At 45.9% G+C, this 22163-nt stretch overlaps 1 protein-coding gene across 2 annotated transcripts in view; it reads left to right on the forward strand.

Annotated features, from left to right (window-relative positions):
• The first annotated feature begins 4833 nt into the window (after nt 1–4833).
• The window catches only part of USP24 (ubiquitin specific peptidase 24), a 137105-nt gene continuing 119775 nt past the window's right edge, over nt 4834–22163 (forward strand). For both annotated transcript variants that reach the window (XM_084785558.1, XM_084785559.1), the window contains exon 1: nt 4834–5311. In XM_084785558.1, the coding sequence (XP_084641684.1) occupies nt 4997–5311 (315 nt within the window). In that variant the 5' untranslated portion in view covers nt 4834–4996. The remainder of the gene's footprint in view (nt 5312–22163) is intronic.

Consider the following 22163-nt stretch of genomic DNA (forward strand, 5'->3'; position numbering starts at 1 on the left):
GCTTGGTGGCGCACACCTTTAATCCCAGCACTCGGGAGGCAGAGGCAGGTGGCTTGGTGTGAGTTTGAGGCCAGCCTGGTCTATAAAGTGAGTCCAGGACAGCCAAGGCTACACAAAGAAACCCTATCTCAAAAAAACAAAAAAACAAAAAAAACAAAAAAAACCCCAAAACCAACCAACCAAACAAAAACCAACAACAACCAAAAACAAGAACAGATTTTTTTTTTTAATGTTCTTGCTCACTGGGGCTTGCATTTTTGGATCCAGCCTTCAGACTTAAGTCAAGGTCATTCAAAGGAAGAAATATGCTGTAAGGCCTGCAAGACCTGCAAGACAGAACATGAAGTTAAGGAAGAGATCATGTGAAAAGCAGTGACATTTACCAGCCCAGCTCCCAGCTGAATGGACCTTTTAGAGTGGCCCCAGCCAACACCAAAGGTGTCTGTCTCTATTGTCTGATTTTCCTCTTGTCACTTCTTGTATGTTTGTAAGCCCAGCGGAGTTTTTGTTTGTTTTAAAAGTGGGCATTATATCTTAAAAACTACTGGGATGATTCTGTGTGTTTGTTTTACCTCTGGCTGGTAACTGGAAGTAGAGGTGGCTTTAAAAAAAGATTTATGCTTATTATAATTTTAAGTTATGTGTATGTATGTGAGTACAACAACAATTGGGGTGAGAAAGACAAGGTTTCTCTGTGTAATCTTGGTTGTCCTGGACTCACTTTGTAGACCAGGCTGGCCTCGAACTCACAGTGGATCAGCCTGCCCCTGCCTCCCGAGTGCTGGGATTACAGGTGTGCACCACCATGCCCGACAGGACTTATGTATTTAGTAACTAAATCAAGAACTCAGTAAACAGTTTCACAGAAAAGATACAGCTGGAAAGAAAATCTGTGAAGCAGAAGAGAAAATATCTAAACGGAGGCATAGAGTGACAGAAGGATAGAATGTGTGTAATTGAAGCCTCAGAGGGGGAGGGAAGGATGGGGGGAGGGAGGGAGGGAAGGAGGGAGGAGGGAGGAGAAGAAGAAGAAGAAGAAGAAGAAGAAGAAGAAGAAGAAGAAGAAGAAGAAGAAGAAGAGAGAAAGAATGAAATAGAAATATGTGAAGATATATCCCATCCAGCGGTGTGTGGTGGTGCACTTCAATGCTAACCCCGAGGGAACTAAGGCTGCAGGTTCACAGATGTGAGATTATCCTGGGCTCTACAATGAGACCGTATCTTAACACAATAACAACAAACAATTTCACGAGGCCTCAAGCCACACAATTAAGAAACGCTCCAAACTTCACTAAAGATAGACATAAAGCATATTTAGATACTTCAAAGTAAAAGTCCTAAAAGGGAAGGCCATCCAGACCAGCTAGAGCTCTTGGTACAGCGCAGTTAGTTCCTACGTGCAAGGCCGTGGCTTTGACCCCAGCACGCAGACAGGGACAAAGCCAAAAGTTGTGTATTAGGTAAGAGAACAAAACTTAAGTCTGTTTCAAAATGGCTACCCTAGGTTCATCTTCCTAGAACCCAAGCAGCAGCATTTCTCTTCTCTACAGACATGTCTGTTGTTGCTGTTTGCTTGGGTTTTTTGTTTTGTTTTGTTTTGTTTTTGGTTTGGGTTTGGTTTTGGTTTTTTTCCAGACAGGGTTTCCCTGTGTAGCCTTGGCTGTCCTGGACTCACTTTGTAGACCAGGCTGGTGTCGAACTTCCAGTGATCCACCTGCCTCTGCCTCCCGAGGGCTGGGATTAAAGGCGTGCGCCACCATACCTGGTTCCGATTATTATGGCGTTTCTATTCTGTCAAAAATAAAATTCAAGCTCCTGATCAGAGTTCATATGGCCTTCTAGGATGTAGTGTCTGTGTTTTTGTAGCTTCCTTTCTCAGTAGAACTCGGCACTTCACCCATAGTCCCCTGGCTTTCAATTCCTCTAAATTGCTTTACTCTCAGTCCCTCGGGGCATTTGCAAATCCGATTTCCATTTCCTGCAACTTTCTCTTCTTATACTCCTGTTTTTGGCCTTCCTACATTCACAGTACAGTTAAAACACCATTTCCCTTCTAGGTGCCCTGGTTTTTGTAGTAATTTCACTCTGGAGAATAGGATACCTGCTCTTTACTACCCTGAAATTCAGATAGTAGATCAAAGCATCTACTATAATTTGATTATTTCCTTTTATAGACAATAAGTTCAAAGTCATAGAAGCTGTGCCTTTGCTCACAAATGTCCTCATCTGAGTTCAGAATGACTAATAATAGAGTCCTTTGTGGCTCGTCTTTAAGATAGAGCATCACACTTCTAGTCCTAGCTATTTTTTCTTTCTAAAAAAGACATGTGTAAAACAGGTGTAATTAAAAAATTTAAAAAGTTTTCTTTTAAGCATTTCTGGATTTTCTGCAATTAAAATAAAAATGTAAATGCAAACACGAATATTTACACCGTAGGACCCACGTATACATTCCTAATGTAACAAGATATTTATTTATTTATTTATTTATTTATTTATTTATTTATTTTGGGACTAGTTCTCCTTTAGCTTAGAATGGCTTCAAATTTACCAGGTAGCTGAGGTTGACCTTGAACTCTTCTTAATCTTCCTATCTTAGCCTGAGGGCTGGATTGACAGGAAAGCTCTACCACACCTGGTTTACTCAAGATTTGCTTTGGGGGGGGAAAAAAAAGAGCAAAAAAGCCTGGTGTTACTGTTGCATCCTCAAAGAACATTCTGGCTTTTCAGTCACTCCAGGATCTGATTCAAGAATGGCCTTTCTTGTTATTTGTAGGCTTTTGTGGCTCGTTTCCAGTTTCCATCACAGACTTTGGTTTTCTCCGCTTCCTCCTCGCAGCGAAGCACAGCTTCCTCTGTCATACTCTGTGAACCTGCCACTGTTGAGTCTTTTGATGCCCCCATCTGAATGGGCGGGCGCTGTCTCATGACCTCAGTTCTATCTCCAATCTTAGTGGCAAGCAATTTTATTTTTTATTTTTTATTGTTGATACTTTCTCTGCTCGTCGTTTAGTAATTTCAGCACTGGCTTAACTATGCAAACACAGGGTAAAACGGAAGACTTTGACTTAGTCTCTGTCATCAAACGGTCTTTTTGTTCCCCAGAGCAGCACATGCCAGCACCAACAATACCTGGCTTGGTGAACGTACACTTGGTCGTTTGTGACTCGGTCTTGCTGACAAGTTCAGGCTATTCTTGACCTGGAGATCCCCCTGGCTCGGCTTCCTGAGCGCTGGGACTGCAGGTGTTCTGACCTGGGGTGCTATTGTGTTGGTGTGTACTCTGTGGCAGGCTGCTGACCTCAAATTAGACTACTTTGGTCTTTATCTACTATATGTACTTAAAGCTTCATTGACGGACACCCAGAACTTATTATCCCTTAATAAAACCTTATTTGGGTGTCTACTTTGTGACCAAACCCATTACCTAGTCATTAAAAAGAACAACAGAAACAGTACATGTAATAAACTCACCACATAAATCAAATCGCCGGTGTTTATAAATAGTGTCAAGTTACTAGGCAAGAAGCCATCTCAGGCACTGAGGAAAAAAGATCCTGGCAGAGAGAATGAAGAGAAAAGTTCTGAGTGCTGTCAATCATTTCAGATTTGGGGGGGGGGGTACATGGAACCGTCAGAAATGGTTTAACCGCATGAGAAAGAAAGGTTGGTGGACTTTGGGTTCAAGAATAAACCAGGATGAGGATCAGAGGAGATGAACTAAGCAAGTATGTGGTGAGAGAAGGAAAATAATCAAGATCTTGGAACAAAACCTACAAGAAATATGATTCAGGGGAAAGTGAAGTGGGTAAAAAGGGCAGGGGGGGGAGGTAGCAGAAATGCACCTGTAATGCCAACGCTGAGGTGGAACTAGGAGGCAAAGAGCTACACTTAAAAGCTGGAAGACAGAAACAGACGTGAGCCCCCAAGATAGACAGACTCCCTGAAGTCAAGACTTCCGCAGAAACGTGGGTTGGTGGTCGGAAGCAGGCGCCCCAGAATGTTTCCATGCGGCTGTGGCTGCAGGTCGGCAATGCAGTTCGCAATTTCAGAGGTTTTTATTCAGAGCACCGGGATTTCTACTTTGGGCTGGGGGTCGGGTGGTATTTTAGATCCTCCATGGATTTCAGCTGACAAGTCTGGTAAAGTTTATCAGGTTTGGTGAGACAGGTGGTCAGTGTGGCAGGAAAGTCAAGTGGGGGAGGGGGGAGGGTTAAGGTCTAGAGGTCTCCAGGGAAGGATGGAGGGTCCAGGTCCACGATGTGCACGCGCGGGTGTGTGTGTGTATGTGTGTGTCCGTGCCCGTCGTGCGCACCCCGAGACACCCGTGCCTGTGGGCGGCGAGGAGGGGCTTCGGCAGCATGCGGGGTCACTTTCTTCAGACCGCGCAACACTTCAGACACGAGTGGCGTCAGGCCACCGAGACCCGGGCGGCTGAGGAACCTCGGCGAACGCCGCCTGCGAGCCGCTCCGCGCCCGCCCCTCCCGTCCCAGAGGGGAACCTGTTGCCCGGGAAGGGGCGGGCGGAGGCGCCGACGGAGGACTCTCAAGCTCGCTCCGCGCGCGGCGGCCTCTCACCTCAGACACGCTCCGCGCGCGCCCCTCTCGGCTCCGAGAGCCACACACACACACATACCCCGCTCCGCGCAGCCGGCGCCCGGGGGGGAGGCGTGGGGGGGGGCGGCCCGCCGAACGCCTCTAGTGCCGCTTCCGGGAGCGGAGGCGCGGCCCCGCGGAGAGGAGGAGGAGCAGGCCAACATGGCGGCGCGCAGGGCTGGGCCGGCCGGCCGCGCCTGAGAGCCCCACCGCCCCGGCTCGGCTCGCGGCGCCCACGCGCGCGCCTAACCCTGGCCCGGCGGCCGCGGAGCGCGCGGGACAGGAGCGCAGGGGCCCTCTCGGGGACGGGGCCGGCGCCGAGGCGGCGCGGCACGGCCCGCCAGGCCCGGGAGCCGCAGCTTCGCCGCACGCCGGCCGGCGCGGCTCCGTAGCCGGAGCCATGGAATCGGAGGAGGAGCAGCACATGACCACGCTGCTGTGCATGGGCTTCTCGGACCCGGCCACCATCCGCAAGGCCCTGCGCCTGGCCAAGAACGACATCAACGAGGCCGTGGCGCTGCTCACCAACGAGCGGCCCGGCCTCGACTACGGCGGCTACGAGCCCATGGATAGCGGCGGCCCCAGTCCCGGGCCGGGCGGCGGCCCACGGGGCGACGGCGGCGGGGACGGCAGCGGGCCTTCCCGCGGCGGGAGCACCGGAGGTGGCGGCGGCTTCGATCCCCCGCCCGCCTACCACGAGGTGGTGGACGCGGAGGTGAGTGGGGGACAGCCCTGACCTCGCGGGAGAGGCTGGAGTCCCGTGGACAGGGGACGCAGACTCGCCCGGCTCGCAGCGGGACTCTTGGGCGGGGACTGAAATGTAACTGGGGGGTGGGGAGGGGGTACAGAGATAATAGAGCACCGGCTCTGGTCAGAGATCGGGGCGTCACTAGACTCTGGGGTCAAATGGGGAGAAGGGCCTTGCGGGGTGGGGGGAAGGAATCTGCCCACATGGAGTTCAGCGTACGGATCTGAGCTGTGGAGGGGGTCTCCTGGGCTACCTGCTGAGTCCACGCAGTGGGCAGGAGTCCCTGGGGAGATGGGCATGAGAGTCCACATTTCCACATTCTCCTGGCTTGGGAGAGATGGGAAGGCCATGAATATCAGGTGTCAAAACTGGGGTCCCAGTGGACCTGGGTATTTGTGACACTAGATTTCAGTGAAGCATTGCATTAGGTACCGTGGCGGGGGTGGGGGTGGGGGGGTAGGGGTGGTCAGAGTCAGAAATAGTGCCTTTTAGGCCAGCCAGAATAGAGAGGCCTTTGCGGGTCACACAGGAGGGCTGGTGGGGTTAGGACTAGGGTTTAGGTTTTTAATGGCAGCGGTCAGAAAGAAGGCAGGGTCCAAAATGAGGAAGGGACTAGACAGGACCCGGAATGGTGGCGATGAGTACAAGCTAGCGGAACAGGTTTGGCTGTTCTAAGGTCTGGCTTGGACCCGGTCTTGACTGAGGTCCCGCGTTGTGACAGGTAGTGGAATGGGCCAGAGAAAAGGAATGAGTGAGAAGCTCGGGTAGGAAGGGGCCCAGACAGTGAGGAGGTCAGGAATGTGAGGTGGAAGCCGGGACCCAGCCTGGGCGAGGGGAGCGTGGTGACAGCTGAGGGGAAATTAGACTGAGGAAAGGCGTGTAGCCTTAGGGAGGTTAGGAGGCTGACGAGGTGGGTGTGTGTGGACCAGAGACGAGAGGTAATGGGACTGAGTCGGGAGAAGGGTGCCTAGTGTGTCCGATCGGGCACCTCCAATCTTACGTAGTGACCACTAGGCCTTTTAATGTTTTGGTTTATAGTGTGAGCAGAGGGGATGGGAGGGGGTGACAAGCTTGCCAAAACAAAGGGAAACTCACCCAGACGCCACAGTGCTTATGATTGATTGGCAGAAAAATGGCAGCCCGTGGCAGAAGTGTTTGTACTTTTCTTTGGATGGAGTGTATTTTAGGGTCCAGGATAGCAGCTTGGCCCTATTCTAGCCACAGAACAGCACAGAGCTCGAATTGGTAAGTAGGCTTGTGTTTTTAGAGAGGCTAATTTGCGTAATTTCTAAGCCAAGACACCTGAGTGTTCACTGTAGATGACGAAGAAAGGTAAAGAGATTGGAAAGAGAGTCTGGGAGTGGTGAGCACTAAGCCAAGGCAGCAGGACTTATTAATGGGCAGGAGGAAGGCAGAATTATACTCTCTTTAGAGCAGAGACTTGAGGAGTTAATAATTATTTCAGTTCCCTTGTTTTACAGATGTGGCCTTTCAGGCCCCAAAGGGAAGTTGTTCCTACAGAGGCAGCTAATAGAACCAGATGCTTCCCTTTCACAGAAAAAGAAACTGGGTGCAGTAAGGGGTCAGAGGGAGAGAACAAGAGTGAAAAATAGCGATGGTTACCACCTATATGTGATTTACCCCTATTTCTAAAAACTGAGTACCTTATCTTTAAGAAAAAAAAAAAAAAGGACACCATACATTTCAATGCTTTCTCCATAGGAAATCTTATTTTCAGGTTCCTTTAAAAAAAATTTTTTTTTTTTGAGAGAATAAATTACTTCTTGAGGCTGAGGATGCAGCTTTATGGTAGAGTGTTTAATGTACATGAAACCCTGGGTTCCATCTTTAGCATGTGGATAAAAAAAATGTAGCAGGAAAAAAAAGGATAAAAGTGGTTGGAATTATTTGATGTATATGTATTTGGGGACAGCAGTGATTCTGTCAGTCACTAAACATTTCATGTCTGTCCTGTCCCACTGACAGTGGATGGAGTGGTCACCAGGACTTAAATTTATGTTTTGATGATCTTACTTTCAGTCTCTATAAGAAGTGACTTTCCAAGGTCATGCAGCTAGAATCGGTTTGGTGATTTGGGGCCCTTCTGTAATTAGAATCTGCTTTAACATTTTTGAAAAGTGAAATTTGTATTTCAGTAAGAGCAAGAGGCTCGCATTTAGAGAGACCCAGACAGCCCGGCAAGCACTTGGGCTGCCTAGGAAGCCTTTGCAATGTCCTCCAATGAGGTAAAGGCATTGCTTTGCAAAGGACGCTCTTTCGTTCTTGCTAGTATTGTGGCATGTGGGTGTAGAAGTGGTTCTTGGCTTTTGGATCTGGAAGGGACTCTAAGAATCTTCTAGTTTTGCTTTTGAATGGTGTTACTTCAGAAACTATTCCATGGCAAACAGGGAGTCTGCTCTGTTACTAAAGAGCGTGAGCTTTCACAACTATTCTAAATAACTTCTCCTGAGCTCTAACACCCCCACCGTGGGAAGCCTTCACTGTGGCCCAGTCAACCCTGTGCGCCTTTGGCCACTGCTGGGAGCTGCTTCCTGGTTCTGCTCTCTACAGAGCTCTGGAGTCCGTCCTTGTGGCCTTGCCCAGAGACACAGAAGAAATCTGACTAGGTATCCTGGGCAACTTAGAGATTTTTTTTTTTTTTTTTGAAACAGGGTCTTTCTGTGTAACAGCCTGGCTGTCCTGGACTTGCTTTGTAGACCAGGCTGGCCTCAAACTCACACTGATCCACCTGCCTCTGCCGTACATGTGCCAGGATTAAAGGTGTGTGCCCCCAACCCGGCTCATGTTAGAGATTTTAACAGTTAAGAAATACACCTTTCACCAGGCTATGGTGGCGCACGCCTTTAATCCCAGCACTTGGGAGGCAGAGGCAGGCGGATCTTTGTAAGTTTGAGGCCAGCCTGGTCTACAAAGAAGTCTAGGACAGTCAAGGCTACATAGAGAAACCCTGTCTCGGAAAAAAAAATACACTTTTCCCAGCTAGATGTGGTGGCGCACGCCTTTTAATCCCAGCACCTGGGAGACAGAGGCAGGTGGATCATTGTGAGTTCAAGGCCAGCCTGGTCTACAAAGTGAGTCTAGGACAGCCAAGGCTACACAGAGAAACCCTGCCTTGAAAAACCAAAAAACAAAACAAAAAACCAACCCTCCCAAAACAACAACAAAAACCCCCACCTTTTCCTTTTAAAATTTGCCTGTAGTAAATGCTAAAATAAAAGTGTGTATAAGGAGTTTTCCATTGATTAAGGAATAACTTCTTAGCTATGTGGTTCTGTTCATCAATACTCTGAAATGCCATTTCGTATTCTGATCAGAACTGTGAAGTGCATGTCTTGTTTTTATTGACTGTGCACATTCCTCTGTAAGGATTATGTCAGAAGCATTTGCAAGAGGAAGAGTTTCTTGTTTGGTTTGGTTTCGCTTCTCAGGTTAAGGGCCTCAGAGTTGGGCCTGCCCTATAGTGCACGTAAAACATGTGGGCATTAAATCACATTGGTTTGTTGTTCTTTTAATTTAGTTTCTCTCCCTTCCCCAGTTATAAATGAGGCTTATTAAAATTATGTTCTTTTTTCCTAAAATATAACAGTCCTAGTATGTTTTTGTATAAATATCAATTGAGTATACATTTTAGTTAAGTGATTTGAATATATGATTTGTTATTTGCTTTACTGTGGTTTGATACAGTTTAAAAAAATAAATAAAAATAAAAAATCATATAAAAGTTTGAGGAAAAAGTAATCCTGGAATCAGTTGAAAGTAGATGAAATAAAAATAAGGAGTCTGCGAGAGGAATCAGCGTAGCCTAGTTTTTTGAAATAAACATTTCTCCGTGATCATCATGTGGTTCCTTTGGGGGTTTGTAAGTACAGGGAAGGGTTGGAGTCTCACTTTTTGCTTGTCCTCATTTGCTTTCTAAATCTTTGTCAATTATTTATTTAGCTCTCTCTCCCTCCCTCCCTCCCTCCTCCCAGAGATTCACCTGTCTCTGCCTTCCATCTTGCAGTAGGCATTCAGAGATCACAGATGTACACTACCACATCCAGCTTAAAAAAAAAATTTGTTTTTATTTTGTGTATGAATTACACATGAAAAAAATCATGTGTATAAATATTTTGCTTGCGCATGTGTATGGGTACTGCTTGTGTTGGTAACCAAACCGGGGTCCTCTGTAAGAGCAACAAATGCTTTTAACTGCTGAGCCGTCTCTCCAGAACCAACACCCAGCTTTTCTTATAGGTTCTGGCAATTGAACCCAGGCTTTTCCTTTCTTTTTTTCTTCTTCTTTCTTTTTTTACATATTTATTTATTTTATGTATATGAGTGTTCTATCCGCATGTACACCTGCATGCCAGAAGAAGGCATTAACTCTAGTATAGTATGGGGCACGCCTTTAATCCCAGCACTCGGGAGGCAGAGGCAGGCAGATCGCTATGAGTTTGAGGCCAGCCTGGTCTACAAAGCGAGTCCAGGACAGCCAAGGCTACACAGAGAAGCTCTGTCTCAAAAAACAAAACAAAACAAAAAAACCCAAAAAGCAAAAAGACAACAACAACAAAAAACAACCCCAACCAAACAAAAACTCTAGTATAGACGATTGTGAGTCACGATGTGGTTGCTGGAAATTGAACTCAAGACCTCTGGAAGAGCAGACAGTACTCTTATCTGCTGAGCCATCTCTCCAGCCCGAGGCTTTTATTTTATCATTATGGCTTTTATCTGCTGAGCTATCTCACTGGCCTACACTTGCTTTTAGGATATTTGTAATTGATATGAAGGAACTTCCTTCTGTGTGTCTTGAATGTATGCTTTTACTCTATCATAATAAGCCATGATAGTCTTGTATAGCTAAGGACTTGAAGTCAGTTTTAATATTAGAAAAATAACTATTGGAATGCTTTATATTGGACTGCTTTGATAACTTGAAGAGAAGATTTCAAGGTTTTGTATTTGCTTTTGTTCATAAAGGCGGGTCTTTCTGTGTAGCCCTGGCTGGCCTGGAGTTCACTATGTAGACCAGGATGGCCTCAAACCCATGGAGATCCTCTTGCTTCTGCGAGACTTAAAGGCCTATGCCTCCAGGCCTTGCAAGGTTTCAACATTTAGTAGGGAAATATACCAGTGTACTTACATACTTTTAGGTTTACTTCCCAAATATTATAAAGATTTGACTCTGAAGTTAAAAATTCTGATTTTTTTCAAAAAGATCTACTTTTAACATGTGTTTCTGTGTGTGTGCGTGGCGCGCGCGCGCGTGCTCGCGCTCGTGTGTGTGTGTGTGTGTGTGTGTGTGTGTGCATGTGTGTATATGTAAGTGCAGGAGTCTGCCAAGGCTAGAGGTGTTGGAGCTATGAAGGTGGAGTTACAGTTTTTTCTGCAAGAGCAGTGCATTCTTTTAACTGCTGTCCTTCTTTTTCAACCCTGAAATTTTTCAATAAGAAAGTATCAAAAAAAGGTTTAATAGACTCTTTCAAAGCCAGAGATAAGTTTTCTAGGAAAACATTTTCATATTTGGAATAGCAAAGAGAAATAAGTAAAGACCGAGATCGGTGAGAAAGAACTGTTTCAAAACATGCCAGTAAATTGAATGTACTATAAAGCACATACATTTACCATGTGTATTTGAGCTTTATTGTTTTATTAATATTTTAATTAGCATACAAGAAAATAGGTTTCTATATGATATTTTCATACACAAACATCATTATACTTTGTGTTTATTTGTTCATCAGCCCTTTTCTTTCCTTCTTGCTGCCCTTCACCCCCCACTCCTCGTACAAATATTTCTTGTTGGAGGTATTTTTTTTTTTTTTGGAGGTATTTGTATGAATGGTTTTTTGGTTTTGGTTTTTGAGACAGGGTTTCATGTAGCTCAGGCTGGCCTCCAACTCACTGTTCAGCCCCCTAGGCAAATGCCACCATGCCCAGCTTACTTCCCCACCCCGCCTTCATGACAGATGTATTCCATTACCTCCTCTCGGTCCCATCCCCCATATTTAAGCTTATTTTTCTCATGAGGTGGTATGCTTTAAGAACTTCGTACTTTGGGTTGGTAGCAGCTTAGTGACAGGAGAGAGGAAACCTTAAAAGCCACTCGTGAAGTTTCTGTAGGGTGATTTGAAACACCTTTGTGTGCGTCATAACCCTGAGAGGATGGCTGCGTTTATAATAATGTCTGTGGAAGCCTGCTGCCAGGGCTGGAGAGATGGGTGGCCTAGCAGCTGAGTGTGCTTCTGCTCACGCTTGAGCGCTACAGTGTGGACCCAGCACCCGGATCAGGAGGCGCACAGATACTGTAAGGCCAGCTGCAGGAGAACCGATGGCCTCTTGCACCCATGTCTGTGTAAGTGCACATGCTCCTTTTCTACTTCCGCTCCAGTTTCCGTTCCCGTCTGGTTTTACTAGAATGGTCTTTCTGACGCTCAAGCTTTAATCATAACCTTGGTCATAAGTACCTGTAGCCCTCATCTCCTCTGGGTAAAGTCTAAGTTCTTTTATTCCAAGGTTTCCATATTTCACTTGTTCTTACTGCTCAGCTCCCTGTTCCCTTATAGGTGATGGCCATCTGCTTTCCCACTCCTTGCTTCTCACCTGTCTGGCTAGCAAGCTTAGCTCATGCACCCCCCCCGCCCCCCCCACACACACAGGGCTTCTCTGTGTAACAGCCAAGGCTGTCCTAATGTTCTAGACTGATTTCTTAAAGAGCTCAGGACACCAGCCCAGGGACGGCACCACCCACAGTGGGCTGTGCCTCCCACCCCACGTCAGTTATTACGAAAATGCCTCACAGCCAGATCTAATGGAGGTATTTTCTCAGTTGAGGTCCCCTCCTTACAAAGAGTTCCAGCTTGTTTCAGACTGACATAAAATTAGCTAGCGCATCACATAAAGTCAACATGGAGAGCACAGACAGGCAGGTCCCTGGTGCTAACTGTCTGGCTAGCGTAGCTGAAAATGGGCTGCAGGTTCAGCCAGAGACTCATTGTCTCATAAGACATGGCGGAGGGTAGAGGGTGGCTGAGAAAGATACCTGATGCCAACCCCTGACCTAACCTCCCCGCCCCCCTTGGAGAGCCCCCGCCACAGCCGCTCTTGGAGAAAGAGGCTCATGTAGTTCAGGCACTCAGGCAGGCCTCAGGTTTGCTACATAACTCAGGCTAGCCTTGAACTCTTGATTCTCCTGGTTTTACCTCCCAAGTGCTGAGATTGTAGGTGTGTGCTACCTTGCCCGGCTTTAATTGTTTTTCCCATTGGTGACCTATTTATGAAGTTAGAAGCTGTAGAACCAATTGTATTTACATATTGTCTTACTTATGGTTTTCCTGCTGTGAAGAGACACCATGACCATGGCAACTCTTACAAAGGAAAACATTTATTGGGGCTGGCTCACAGTTTCAGAGGGTTAATCCGTTATCATCATGGCGGAAAACATGGCGGTGTGCAGGTGCTGGAGGAGCCAAGAATACTACAGTTTGATCTGCAGGCTGCAGAAGGAGACTGTCACACTGGGTGTAGTTGAGGAGTATATGACCTCAAAGCCTGCCCCACAGTGACACGCTTCCTCCAGCAAGGTGATGCCTGCTCCAACAAAGCCACACCTCCCAATAGTGCCACTTCCTATGGGCCAAGCATTCAAAAAACACATGGGTCTGTGAGGACCTTACCTATTCAAACCGCTACATATGAAAGTATGTAGACGCTGTTTAAAGTGAGCTAATGCTAAAATATTTATACTGTTATTGTTGGATGAAGAGGCTGATTTTTCTGAATTAAATTTTTCCTTGGTGAGTTTTTAATGGCCTATAAGTTTTATTAAATGTAGAGTAAACATTAAAATTCAGACAAACTCTGTTGTCTGCCCATTACGATGCAAGTAGTTAAAAACTCTAAAGCATTTAACAATTCTTAGAAATAGACTCTTTAAATTACTCAAAGTGATTTCGGAGGAAAATTAAGTATAAAAAGACTTACTTGGTTTTTGTCTAACTGAAGTATAAAAGAAAGAGTATTGTTGCCTACCACACAAATGAGTTGTGGAAGGAGAGTGAGAACGTGTAGGATGATATTCTATTATGGTAGCTCACACGGAGAGTGTGGTCCGTGTGGTCCCGCAGTGGCCGAGAGGCTGTAGTGCTAGAAGACCCATCGTCCACATCGCAGCTGAAGGCTTGGGGGCGCGGGGTGCGGGGGATCCAGGGGCGCTATTGGCCTTTAGCCTGTGTCAGGAGCCCCAGGAGGCTGGCTCTGACACCAGGAGGGAAAGCTGCCACAGCAGTAGGCTAGATGAACTCACCACCAGGAGGGAAAGCAAGGCATGCGCAATTTCTTCTTCTCCTCTTTTCTCTGCTATCGCCAAAAGGTGCTGCCATGTTTAGGGTAGGCCTTCTCCTTCAGATAGTTCATGACACCTCACAGGTGTGCCCAGTAGCTGAAGCTGACACCAGGTTAGCTGTCACAGGAATACTTTTCTAAACACGAGGGTTCACACGTGGTCCCCTAGATACCTGCTTTGTTGCTAGGCCTAACTGTAAGAAAGCTGTGATGACACAGGATTTATCCAGGCTGATTTTGAGTGAGCAACAGCTGTAGTTCTCTCCCTGTTCTGTGCCCCGCCCCCAGGTGTCCTTCCTCAGTAGCTCACAGCATTTTATTCTCCTAATTATTGCTGTGTGTTCTGATTGATCTGTCTTACCTACCCGCCAGCTTTTGAAAGGTCTGTGACCATTTTGGAACAGCCATCTTAAGAGGTTTGGTTTTAAGAAAAGAATAGAACAGAGAGGAACACAGGTAGACACCGCTGGTTAGCAGTATGTCTGTGTTTCTGCATCCCCAGCAGTGTTAAAGTCGCTAGGTTGAGTTCAGCCCGTCTGCAGTTTTTAGGGATTCCACTCACCTGACTCTTTCTGTCCTTTATATACAGTAATTGTACTTTTTTTTCCCAAGGGATTTTTGAGCCATGGTTTCTCTGTGTAACAGTCCTGGCTATCCTGGACTTTTGTAGAGGAAGCTGGCCTCGAACTCCGCCTGTTTCTGCCCCCCAATTGCTAGGATTAAAGGCGTGGGCCACATTCTTAAAGAACAGAACAGTTATTGTTGTTGTTATTTCTGTTAAATGGAAAGAGTTCTCTGAATACAAACTCTAGATGCATATTAAGTAATGGTTTAAATCAAATTTGATTGGTAACAACACACAGTACACTGAAATGTCAGAGCAGCGAAATAGTTAATGCCATTTGTTAAAACTAGCCTTTCAGATGAGCGCCTGGCAGGAACTCACTGTGAACGCTAGGCCCTGAGGTAGGTGTTGAGAGGGACAGGAGGTGAAGAGGCCCTTCTTAGTACTTCTTTCATTGCCGTGACCGAGACCTGATGAAGGCAGTTTATTTTGTCTCAGGGTTGGAGAGGATACAGTGTGTCAGGTCGGGAAGGTGTGGCAGCAGGAGGGGCTGACCGCCTCTTTTTATCTGGGCCAATCAGGAGCAGAGAAAAGGACAGCGCTGCTTTTCTCCTGTTTCTGTTCTCAGCCTCTGACCCCAGCCAGGGGCTTCTCTTCTCAGCTCGCTGTCTGCCATCACAGACACATAGCTACGCCTCCCTGATGGCCTAGACACTTCTTAATCTGTGTAAGTTGACCACAGAGCTAACCACTACACTTCGTTATTGCCGCCTTGAGCCTAGTAGGTTTCTTAGGTCTACAGTTTAATGAACTCTTTGATTTTTATAAGCTGGAGACTTGAAAATTATGAGTTAAATATGAAGAAGTGTAGATTTATCAAAAGAATTTGGATAGTGCCTTAAGAATTTTTTGTGATACAATTTATCTATAGTGGTATCCATTGCTAGGAAACCAGATATTTTTTCAGACAATTTTTTTTAGTGCCATGAAATGTACAGTTTGTATTTATTTACATGTTGAATGTTTAATATTCATGGATTGATTAATTTTTCAACTACTGTCTCTTAAGAATAATGTCATTTATTTACTTTTTGTCCTAAAAGCATAAATTTTAAAAAAGAAGTTGGTTGGTTGGTTGGTTGGTTTATTTATTTATTTATTTTGGTTTTTTGAGACAGGGTTTCTCTGTGTAGCCTTGGCTGTCCTGGACTCGCTTTGTAGACCAGGCTGTCCTCAAACTCACAGCAATCTGCCTGCCTCTGCCTCCCGAGTGCTGGGATTACAGGCGAGCGCCACCACTCCCAGCCAGTTTATATTTTTAGACAGTGCTCTCTGTGTAGCCCTGACTGTACTGGAACTTGCTATGTAGACTAGGCTGATCTTGAACTCAGAGCTCCATCTCCCTGTCTCCCAGAGTACTAGGATTACAGGTGTGCACCACCATTCCCTGCTTGCTTTTTTTTTTTTTTTTTTTTTAAGATGGGTTCTCATATTGTGGCCGTCAGCCTGCCTAACTTCCCAAGTCTCTTACAACTGCTGATACCACAAAAAGCCACTTAGCGCTGGACAGGTGTTGGAATGTTGGAAGGCTGACTAGACATGGACAGCAGCGGCCCTGGAAGGGAAAGCCTTTCTTCAGGCCACTTAAGTGGGCTCTGGCTTACTGTTCCTATTTTGTGGTATGTTTTATGTTGGAGTACTAAAATAATAATGTGACAGTGTTATTTTCATTTTGTGAGATTTCTTTCTCATGGTACATGCCTCATTTTGAAATGTTCTGGTGAATTATAGTAGTAGCAGATCATCGTACAAACAAAAAAGTGTTATTTATTTTTGACAGAATGTTGTATATCTAGTGAGTAACCAGCACTCAGACTGTGTTGAAGTGATGCAGGCCAGCTATATGTAATTTGCACCATAAAAACATTAGTTTACAGGGTGTGTACAGAGAAGCACACAAGCGTGTGTAGTGAATCGCAGACAAGTCCTATTTGCTTTGCATCACTCTGAGCTTTATTTGGTTGGAGTCTAGAACAGATCTGTAGTACAGGAATTGTAAGCACTCGCTAAGGGTCAGAGATCAGGCGTGATGCAACACTCCCTCTGCTCCCACAGTGCGTAGGGATTATATCTGGAGAGACGCATGCGGCTCCAGAGCAAGATGGCCCTTACGAAACAGAAAGCGTACCCGCAGAAGGGTGTCTGCTGCTGTTCATTCCCGTATTCCAGCAAACACAGCTCAGCATTACAACTGTAAGGAATAAAACAGAAGATTTTTCTCAGGGCTAGAAGGGGCCAGCAGATCTTGTCACCTAGAAGACAGTGACTTCTGGCTCATTATCCAAATCAAGAAAAATCTCCCTCCTGCCTCTTGGACTTTGTTTACTTTTTTATGGCCCCCCCCCCCCTTTTTAAAGAGCAGGTCTCACTCTGTGACACAGGCTGGCCTCAGGTGTACAATAACCTCCTGCCTCAGCCGCCCATGCACTGGGATGGCAAGTGTGCACCGTCACACTCACGTTTGTTCGTTTGAGAGAGGATCTCACTCTGTAGGCCAGGCTGGCCTTCAGTTTGCAGCAATCTTCCTGCTGTAGCCTCTTGAGTATTAGAGTAGTGAGTATTAGAGGCTTGCATCACCATGCACAGCCGTGTATTTCTTTGTAGCGTGAGGAACTGTTGGCTGCAGGTCATCTGACGTATGTCCTTCCTCGCGCAGTTTCTGCGCTGCAGTCGTCATGATTCCCATTGGGAAGTATTGTTTGGGTTAGAAGGTCAGAGTCACTATGGACTCCCCCCTTCCCTCGCTTTCTTCTTTGGTGACTGTCTGTCTGTGATTCCTCATAAGTTAAGGAAGGGTGTTGAATTTCAGAAGGAGCCCAAGCAGTTGCTGTCACTTTCCTAGGTGCCATGTTAGCCTATCACTTCAGCAGTCCTGGAGTTCGCCTGGATACGTCCAGTAAGCATGAGCACTGGGCACTTGAAGCTAAGCTGTACGACCCTGGGCCAGCATGGAGCCTGGCTCACAACCGGTTTCAGATGTGTCTCCTTCGGTTCTTTTAAGATACTCTCCTCCCCCCTTACCTCCTATGGCTCTTTTCAGTTTATTGCGTGAAGGAATCACGCTAGTCCAAGTTGAAATCGAGCCCCAAATGGTTACATTATCCAAGCTGTGAGGTTCTAAAACTTGTGACAAGGGACTAAGACACTCTTTTGTTCCCTCTCTTATTTTCGGTTTTTCAAGACAGGATTTTTCTGTGTGTAGCCCTGGCTGCCCTGGACTCACCTTGTAGACCAGGCTGGCTTCCAACTCACAGAGATCCACCTGCCTCTGCCTCCCAGAATGCTGGGATTACAGGCGTGCGCCACCACACCTGGCAGCTCTTTTGTTCTCTATGAAACATAGTGGTTATCAAAAATACCATCTGGGAGATGTACATTTGTAGATTTGAAGTTTAGCATTTTGGAACATAACTTGAAACAGTATTAGCATGTTGAAAACACTTGACCTAGATTCTGTATTTTAATAACTGCAGAAATAAAACTGTAAATTAATGAACTCTTTGTGAATATTTTAAAAAGTCAGTAAAACATGACAGATGGCATTGTGACTCCTTGTCGGTGCAAAGGGCTTTTCTCCTATCTGACCTGCCTTGACTTCTTCTTTCCCTGCTCTCGCTGGATTGACCATAGGAGTTAATCCTTAGCCTTGCTTATCCTGTCAGTTTGATCCTGTACTAATTACCCTTCTCTACAAAGTAGACTTAACACAGCCTTGCGGTTGGCAGGTAGGTTAGGAGCATTCTTTTTCTGTTGTTGTTTGGTTTTTCAAGACACTGTTTCTCTGTGTAGCCATGGCTGTCCTAGAACTCACAGAGATCTCCCTGCCTCTGCCTCCTGAGTGCTGGGATTACAGGTGTGCACCACCCCGCCGGACAGGAGCATTCTTATTTCAGCTCCCCAAGTCCCCTAAGACTTCAAATGCTAACATACCCAATGTACTGTTGTTAATCACTTTACTAATAGTTGCCAGTCCGTCAAGTATAACCTTCCGTTATACTGCCTCTTATTCCTCCTCCCCTACCCCTTGCTAGAAGTCCCTTCTTGATTTGATCAGAAACTTTTACATGTTGTAGCTTTTCCCCCACTATATTAATACTGTTTTTTTTTTCATTCATCTTGAATTGTGAGTGCTTTGAGGATTGGGTTGGTTTTCTGTATTTTTCATAAAGTCTAAGGCAGCATTTAATGTTGGAGGTACTAGGTTAGATGGAAGGATCTGTTCTGGATTGATTTGTTGCCATCACTATTTTGAGGTATTTGTTCCATTCATGTATATCACACAATACATTAAAGTTACATTGCTTAGAACTTATTTATGAGACAAGGTCTCACTATGCAGTTCTAGCTGTCCTGGAATTCTCTGTGTAGACCTGGCTGGTTGCTTAAAACTTTCACCAGTAGCTAAAGGTCATCTAAATTTTGGGAGTCTGAGGAGATTCCTGTCAGGGTGTTTACTTCTATTACAGTTTGTGGGAATGAATTTTTTTGAACTCTTGCCAGTGTTTTTATAATGAACCAGTTTTGGGCTTAACACATTAGATTGGATCTCGGTTATTTTGTACCGCTTCCTTTGCTCCATGCTTTTCTTTAGCGCATAGAACAGCATTGTACATAGGAAAGAACACAATAGATGCTTTAAAAGCAACCTCCACTTTTAGAAGGAGTGCTCGCCAGTCCGCTTCTGTATAGCTTTATTGCATGGCTTAGTTGAGACATTAGTCAGGAGATTATCTGCGAGATTCTACATACAGTTAAACTAGGAGGGTAGAGTGCTTGCCTAGTAGGGATGAAGTTCTGGCAGAGTGGCTCATGCTAGTAGTCCCAGTGCTTGCTTTTGGCAATATCTAGAGTCCCGTTGGCTCTCAGAACTCAAAGGATATTTGTGGAACCATGCTGCTAATCATCCTTCAGTGTACAGGACAGGGTTTCCAACAAATAAATATCCAGCCTAAAACAGCAAGTCTCCATCTAAAATCACACAACTAATGGTGAGACTTCACCCCATGTCTGTTGTTTGTTTCTTGAATTTTTTTGACAATTTCATAGGTATATATAATGTATTTGGGTCTTTACACACACACACACACACACACACACACACACACACACACACATTATTACCCTCTCTTAAGCCAGTCTTACTACTCCTGAATCCTGCCTTCCTGACAAGCCCTTTCTTTTTCATATCCTTTGTTTGTTTGTTTGTTTGGCTGGTTCATTTGCTTAGGTTTTTTTTTTTTTTTTTTTTTGGTGCCTCACTGTTAATTAGGTTGCATGCAGCATAGATGAACATTTATCGAAGCAGGGGCATCTTAACAGTAGCTATATCACTGGTGTGGTGTGAGTGTGGTGTGGTGTGGTGAGTGTGGTGTGGTGAGTGTGGTGTGGTGTGGTGGTGGTGAGTGTGGTGTGGTGAGTGTGGTGTGGTGTGAGTGTGGTGGTGGTGAGTGTGGTGTGGTGAGTGTGGTGTGGTGTGAGTGTGGTGTGGTGTGGTGAGTGTGGTGTGGTGAGTGTGGTGTGGTGTGGTGGTGGTGAGTGTGGTGTGGTATGGTGAGTGTGGTGTGGTGAGTGGTGTGGTGAGTGTGGTGTGGTGAGTGTGGTGTGGTGAGTGTGGTGTGGTGAGTGTGGTGTGGTGAGTGTGGTGTGGTGAGTGGTGTGGTGAGTGTGGTGTGGTGAGTGTGGTGTGGTGAGTGTGGTGTGGTGAGTGTGGTGTGGTGAGTGTGGTGTGGTGAGTGTGGTGTGGTATGGTGTGGTGAGTGTGGTGTGGTGAGTGTGGTGTGGTGGTGAGTGTGGTGTGGTGGTGAGTGTGGTGTGGTGGTGAGTGTGGTGTGGTGGTGTGGTGTGGTGGTGTGGTGTGACTCCCTCTCCCCTAGCAACCACAATTGCCAGCGGCTCCCCAGGGAGAGGCAGCCGGCAGGAGCCCTCCCCACCTGTGCTGGAATGCTCAATGGGTAACTGCAGCTGCTGGACACTGATGAGCGCAGCAGCCATGCTGGGTCCAGAAGGCAGCCTTTTACTGGTCTCCCCATTCTCTGCTTCTGCATTCTTTCTACCCTCTCTTCGGCAATTTTCCTCTCACCAGTCACTTTTTTCTCAGCATTTGAGCAGGTATGAGTCAGTGAAATGACTGTCAGCCACTGCAAGCAGAAGCGTCTCTGCCTGAACAGCTCTGGACTTGCAGGTCTGTGTTCTGTCCACACCAAAAGCGATAGGGCCTTCTTCTCTTCCTTTTCTGCTTTACTCACCTTTGTCCTCAGTTTCACTTTCCCATCTTTTTCTTAAGCCTAATGGTTTATTTCACAACTATTAACATTAGGCAAATTAGAAAGCATTGCTTGAGTAAATACTGAGTCTCTTTCTAAAAAGAGTAATTAATATAAAGGTACTTTTAATGGAGTTATATTCCTATAGGTGAAATATTTGTGTAGATAACCTTTTAAGTTATATCCTTGAAATTTGGGTTTTCAGGGGTTTCTTTCACCTTTTAAAATACATATATGGGGGCTGGAGAGATGGCTCAGCGGTTAAGAGCACTGTCTGCTCTTCCAGAGGTCATGAGTTCAATTCCCAGCAACCACATGGTGGCTCACAACCATCTATAATGTGATCTGATGCCCTCCTCTGCCTGCAGATGTACATGCAGGCAGAGCACTGTATACCTAATAATAAATAATAAATCTTTTAAAAAAAATACATATATGGAGCTGGCGAGTTCTTGTTCATACTGTAAAGTGATCTTACCCAGTGCCACAAAACCTTGTAGTTAGAGGCAAAGCAACTAATGACATGCTTCTCTCACAATTAGTAAATGAAGTTTTGAGGAACATTTCATTGTGCTCAGATAGATGTGTGTTAGAATTATTTTAAATAGATTTTAGCTACAATTTCATCTATAAAGAGGATCAGGCAATCACAGGGTGACCTAAGCACTTGGGTGCTGGACCTGTTTATGAAGATAGGAAACAGGATTTAAATATGTCACTGTGAAATGCCTGAGTACACAGAGGTCTCTGTGCCCGTCTCTACATTCTCTTGCAAGTATTTATCAGGTGCGTGCCAGTCACGAATTCTTTCATCAAATACTTATGGACCATCTTTGTTTCAGGGGCTAGCTTGGATAATGCAACAACAACAAATATTTTCCCCATTGAAGCCTTTATATTGTATGTAGTCCACGGAAGACAGACACAAAACAAGATAAATAAGTAAAATGTAGAATGTTCCATGGTTTTAAGTACTGTGGGAGAAAGTCCACTGGAAATCAGGGAGAGCTTGCTAGCCTAAGTAGGTAGCTGTGGCAAGGGTAGGCTGCTTAAAATAGATTGCTCAGGGAAGGCTGCATGGAGGAGGTCCTGTCTGAGCAAAGATCTGACAAAGGTGAGGCACTGCCTGTTGACAGCGCCTTGTAAACATTTAAGGCTAGCGAGCTGCGAAGTGTCTGTGTCTACACAGCTCTGCTGTTGTATGAAAGTAACCAGATGAAATGTAAAAAATTTGTCTTCCAATATAACTTTGACTAAAAAGCAGGGGCCATGCCGTATGGACTTCTCTATCAGTGGAAGGAGCGCCTGGTGCAGGGACTCCAGCTAAGAGCAGGGCTGGGGTTTAATGCAGGGGTCGGGAGGAGGTCAGCTCCTCAACGTTGGGAAGAGTAACGAAGGTTGTTGGAGGGCCAGCCCTGCTGCTGAAGGTTGCAGCCTCCATGACCAGACAGCTCTCCAAGCTCAGTTCGAGGTGGAGGACTCCCCAAGCGGGACTTCTGTGCTCTGCCTGTCCTCCTTCTTTGGAGGATGTTGGCTTTTGGTAGAAGTTAGCCTCCTGCAGCTTCCTGCAGAATGCTCCCCC

This window comes from Acomys minous (assembly GCF_964271855.1).
Source record: "Acomys minous genome assembly, chromosome: 6".
NCBI lineage: Eukaryota > Metazoa > Chordata > Mammalia > Rodentia > Muridae > Acomys > Acomys minous.